Source organism: Lygodium microphyllum, chromosome 27 (assembly GCF_053477565.2).
Source record: "Lygodium microphyllum isolate KBCC chromosome 27, Lygodium_microphyllum_v1.1.10, whole genome shotgun sequence".
Classification (NCBI taxonomy): Eukaryota; Viridiplantae; Streptophyta; class Polypodiopsida; order Schizaeales; family Lygodiaceae; genus Lygodium; species Lygodium microphyllum.
The window spans coordinates 19,906,295-19,912,082 of record NC_141161.1 but is presented as its reverse complement, the minus strand read 5'-3'; the positions used below and the strand labels follow the sequence as shown (position 1 = coordinate 19,912,082).

Sequence of the window (5,788 nt, the reverse complement as noted above, 5' to 3'; positions counted from 1 at the left end):
ACTCATGTAAAGATTCGGGAATGGAAACTTGATACTATCAATTGACATGTATTGTCTAAAATAAAAGGTTCCTTCAACAAAGCTTGCCGGAAATTCAAATGTTCAAACTACACTTTATGAAGAAACAAGGAATGAAGCATTAAGTAACTATATTTACCAATGTTATTCGCATACATGGGATAAGACCTCACTCAAAAGCTATGGTTTGGTTATGGAAAAAGTGTTTATTTAGAGTAATCAACATGACATGATGTATAGAGATATTCTAACAAGCTAGACTTGGAGAAAATGCAAATGCATCATATGCACTCATGTTTATGTCGCCCATGCATCTCCGTGGATGCCACATGCAGGGGAAGGGTCGAGCTAGGCATATATCACTTAGCCAAAGCTTCCACACATAACCACGTCCCTCATCATATTGCGAGCAAGAAAGCAATGCATCTCCCTGCATACCACATGCACATGGAGGGTCAAGCGAGGCATATATCCCTTATAAGCCAAAGATTCCATACATTACGCCTTCCCTCATCATTGAGAGCAGGAAAGAGCGAGATCCCCTGGATTAAAAGTTTGCATGAGCCATGCATAAGAGCATTCTTGAACAATTGATTGCCTATATGATTATGTGAGTGTGTGGGTAGTTCAAGGCAGGAGCTGTGGCCTAATGAGAAGCATACATGGACAAAGAGGTATAGAGAGTCAGCCAGTCTGGGATTGCTTGCAGTGGGCTATGGCGTCTTGGATGGCGATATGGAGGTCATGGAAGCTGGTGGTGGGAGCTGGGGGGCCCTTGTTGTTGACGACAGCAAGGACTCCACTGTGGTGGGGGGAGGACCTCATGGAGGCTGGGCAGCTGGCAAAGCCCACATTGAACTTGGATGAAGAAGATGAAGATGAAGCCAAGGGGGTGTGGGCATGGTTGCAAGGGAGCCCTAGCCTCACAGGAGACTTAACCAAAGGGGTAGTACATGAGCTCTTGGCTTTATTGATCCCATAATCCACAAGCCACCCGCCCTGCATCTTTATATCAGCATCAGTGCCAGGTAATGAGCTAGTAAGCTTCAATCCCTCATGAATGTCAGGAGTCAGCTTGCCCTTATCATTGTAAGTAATTAGAGGTTTCATCTTCACCATGCTTAGACACCTCTGCCACTTCACCCTGTGCTGGCTCCACAGAGCCAATTTGGGCCTCTCTCTTTGGTACCTCTCTTCCCTGCCAAAGCAACACTCCTTGCTCCTGCCCAATTGCCCCTTGCCCACATGCAGATTGGGGCTTGCTTCAATGCCCTTATGTGTAATGGGGCTTACTTGACATGCTATGAACTTCTTAGAGCTGGATTGGAGCATACTTAACGCACTTACTGCACGATTAGCACCTAATGCGTCCTCAAATGTGGCATCATTAGCAGCGCCATGAGCACATATAGCACTAAATTTGGTATCACTAGCAGCTCCATGAGCACATATAGCACCGACCTTACCCCCTGAATGTCTTTCTTTGAGGGAGAACATAGACCTTCTCAGCTTGTGGGCATCATGGGTCTCTGCATTACCTGATGTATGTTCATCACTTCTGTCATCAACCCATATCTTGGAAGCTTTCCTCAGACCACTGAATAGGGACTTCCAGCTCCATCTCTTGGCCTTGTTCTTGCAGTGAAGGCCCTCCTGGGCTATGGCAGACACTGCCTCATAGGCCTTCCTCTCTGCATTCATAAAACATGAGTCCTGCGAACTTCCATTAGAGCACCGAGACGAGCTGCTGCTGTCCCGTGAGTCTTTATGCACGCTTCCAGACTCCCAGAAGCTGCTCTTCTGAGACCCAAAGCTGGAAGAGAGAGAATCATCGAGCAACAATCCCTCTGGTCTGTAATTAGACCTAGCATTCACACTAGGCCCTACAAAGGGGACCAATCCCACTTCAGCACACCCTGGTACCCCTCTTGGATCAGTTGATTCATGGGCTGCTGCTATACAAGAAGAAGATGAGGAGGAGGATGAACCCTCTTCTAAAGGGGCCATTCTTCCATGGTTCCTGTGACACCCCACATCATTCCCTGGTATCATCCCCTTGTCCATATGCTCTGCTATATTGGAATGGCCAGAAGGGGGCAAGCCCTCTTGCCTCACCCTTCTCACATTCACACCATCTCCTACACAAGACCTAGAAGGCAAGCCAGAGCCCACATGATGCACACCTTGTCCAACACAAGGGCTTGGAGAAGAAGAAGAAGGCATACTCACACCCTCCTCACCATCATTATCCACCACCAAAGAGAGCCCATGTAGACCCCCATCATCATCTTCTTCCTTGCTGGTGCTTAGCGCCTGCACAAGGTGTAAGCGCGGGTCGTGCTGCAGAGGAAGGAGTTGACCTTGGAAGAAGAGCTCATCGGCAGGAGCTACCTCCATGGCTGGCTCGAACAGGTCATCGCGTACTGTGGAGGACATGCTGAATTCAAATTCCTGGGAATCCAAGGACCTCTGCAGCCTGTCCCAGGAGCTCTTGGCAACGGCTAGATCCATCTCAATATACTCGTCCACCACACCATTCCTCCTTTTGGCATTAACGGTGGCTGGGATGGCTGATCCACGTGCCTTACCGGCGAATTCAGGTGCACCCATGTGGGTTTCAGCAAAATTCATCCTGAATTGATGGCTCTGGAAGTCTTCATGAGCGGACGTTAAGCTACCCACCATCCTGAAAACAACAATTCAGACAACATTATACTAAGAGGGGTAGTTGTTCTGGCTTAACCTATCATCCAAATCAGGCCATGATTATTTGTGCTCTGCAGCAGTGGCGCCTTCTCAACAGTGAGTGACTTTGATGACACCTTCTAAATCAAAGGATGACCTTGATTGCTATGGCAAAGGGACAAAAGAATGAATGGCAGTCCTATAGTCCAGTAGGCTAGTAGTCTAGTTCACAGTTATCTAATGGCAGAGAATTGACTTGCTAGAGAAACAATCTCCTGCTTTGAAGGCAGAGACAACCTTTTCTCACAAGTGAACTCGAGACTGTCTGTCAATCCACTCAGAACTGCTAATTTTTCTTCAAATTGTGCATCTACAGGAATCATCAAGCAAAGGTAACTAGTTGCCCAGTACTCTCAATGGGCAATCCCATAGAGTATCGTAAAAGCAGTAGGTAGCTACAGCCAGCAGCGCTGAAATAAGTAAACCAAAAATATAATCACCTATGTAGGTCGCTGCATCACATGAGGCCTGGTTCTCCCCTTTCAAAACAGATGCATCTGCAAGGCCCAAGTAAAAGAAGAAGGGACACAATAAATAAAAGGAAAGCAAGGGGGTCATTGTCCACAGGCAGAGAGCGTTAAAAACCACTGACAAATCTCAAGACAATGTGAAGCCAAAAGGTGAGGGGAAGGCTGCAGCTGATGAAGGAAGGAAGAAGCAAAGGAGAGGAATGCATATCAAAATGCTTGATCAGAAGCTAGAATAACTTGGAGGGCAGGGCTGATTGGAAGCAGCATGTTGCCAGGTGCTGCATGTGAGGGAGGGCATACAGCCTTTTTAATTATGGGCTGTGTGTGGGGGTGTACCAAGCCTTAATATACACATATATATATGTGTGTGTGTGTGTGTGTGTACATACATACTCTTTTCTTGTGCATGGTCTTATTTTCTAAGGATGTGTATGTTCCATAGTACCTTTTCACGATGTATATGTTCCATATTACTTTGCTAGGGGCCTGGGCCTCAATCTTAAAATGTGTGTATGTTAGAGAAGGTCTCAGATTTAAGGGTGTATCTGTCTCATACTTCTTTTTGTCGCATGCCCCACATCTACTTGAATTGCCTTCACTGGGCATTGGCCCCTTTAAAAGATTTGTCACCAAGCCGCCCACCATGGTCCCCCCAAGTAGCTCGTCCCTTTTGCTTGGGCGCAGTGCTTTCTTTGTCACATGCCCCACATCTACTTCACTTGTCTTCAATGTGGTCTTGGCCCTTCCGAAAGATTTGTCGTGGGGCCGCCTACGCCATTGTTTATCCCATGGCCCATCCCTTTTTGCTTGGGCACCTCATACTTGTCTTGACTCAACCATTTACAACTGAAAGGCTTAAGGCGTGTTATGCTTGCTCCCAATTCACCTATCCTACTTTCAACCTAGGTGATTCAAAAAGCTTAAAAAGGACAAGTGAGGCTTCAGCTTCCATCCGTTAGGCTAGAAATCTTTGGTAGTTGGAGAGTTTGAAATGCATTTGTCATTTGAGAAGGGCAAACTTTGAGAGATGGAAAATACAACTTTTTGCCTCAAAATGACAAAGTACTGCTAAAAAAGGCCATTGTGAGGCCATTGAATAAGCTATGTAAAGGGTCGTAAAGAGTTGAAATTGAAGTGCATATTATGGTAGGCCTTTAAAAAGAAGCAAGGCAACTAATTTATAAGGGGGCATCAGCCAATGAAGTGCTGTGTTTTTACAACACTTTAACCCATGGTAAAGTGGTGCATAAAAGTACACCAAATATATACTTTTTTTTCATTATGTTGTTCTTTGCAATTTATAAGTGGGTGCGGCCGATGAAGTGGTGCATTTTACAACACTTTAACACATGGTGAAGTGGTGCATAAAAGTACACCAAATATATAATCATTTTCCATTAAATTGTTCTTCACATTTGTCATTTATATGTTCTTTCATGCCTTGTGAAGTGGTGTGTTTTACAAACATTTTAACACAAGGTGGAGTTGTACCTCTGTATATACAAAAGTGCACCAAATATATAATCATGTTTCTCATATTTTTTGTGGCATTAGTCCATTCTTTATTCTTTCATGGCTAGCATGGTGGGTTTGAATTGCAAAAAAATTCAGGAAAGGTATTTTGTGTCTCAAATGGAAGAGTTTTTTATGTGACTATGGGCCGAACTCATTAGATAAATGTGAGTATCATGTATGGTAGAAAAAATTATATTAGCAATGTAAAAAATCTCTGCATGTGCCATCTGACAATGCATTACATGGAAAGTGGGAAAGATGTTAGCGCCCTTATGCTCATGATGAACTCATCATTGTGACAAGTGACTTGCAAAAGGGGTTGTGATTAGACTACATGATTTAACGTGATGTATGTAGGAAAATGGCACCATAGTAGGCATATACATCTAAAAAAAATTATTCCAATAAATGTGATCAATTTACACAAGACTAGCATCTATAGTTGAGTTAAAATTTGCCATCCCTCATGACTATTTAAATTGTTAAAACAAGAAGTCGAGTTAGAATTAGCAATCTCTCATAAACTCCTAATTGTTACATGTTTAGATCTGTCATGGGGGATGATAAAAATTGAGATGCGTAAAATCCATGCTTCGTTACATGTTTGTACAATTAATTATTTTGATCCACGTGTAGAACATGTGGAGCACCTTCAGAAGGAATCCCTTAGATGCTTTTGTTAGTTGTTTATTGTCAAAGGACAAATCCATCTAATTAAACTACTTCCATCGTTGATGTGGAGAAGCTTGTCGAGATCAATGGTTGAGAGGACCAATGCATCTAATTGAACCGCCTCCATCATTGTTGATGTGGATAAGGTTGTCAAGAAGAATGGTTGAGATAATAATGCACATGGCATGATGAACAACTTGGGCTACTAAGCAAGGGACATTGTGGATGAACATGGATGCACAGAGAGAGAGAGAGAGAGAGAGAGAGAGAGAGAGAGAGAGAGAGAGAGAGAGAGAGAGTGTGTGTGTGTGTGTGTATGAAGTATGATAAGAGGGTTGCTCACAAATGGAGGTTAGAGAGAGAGAGAG

The 5,788-nt window shown here is 43.9% G+C and overlaps 1 protein-coding gene across 2 annotated transcripts; it reads right to left on the bottom strand.

The window, feature by feature from the left end:
- Window positions 1-471: 471 nt before the first annotated feature.
- On the bottom strand, window positions 472-3,606 carry LOC148012114 (uncharacterized). Of its 2 annotated transcripts, XM_087669054.1 has the most exons (3): window positions 3,356-3,606; window positions 3,204-3,260; window positions 472-2,704 (listed from the first exon to the last, which is right to left on the bottom strand). In XM_087669054.1, exon 3 carries the CDS (start codon window positions 2,701-2,703, stop codon window positions 703-705), a length of 2,001 nt encoding a protein of 666 aa, XP_087525180.1. In that variant the 5' UTR covers window position 2,704; window positions 3,204-3,260; window positions 3,356-3,606; the 3' UTR covers window positions 472-702. The 2 variants fall into 2 exon arrangements, with proteins under 2 accessions (XP_087525180.1, XP_087525179.1); XM_087669053.1 differs by having other exon boundaries at window positions 3,204-3,605.
- Between the last annotated feature and the right edge of the window lie 2,182 nt (window positions 3,607-5,788).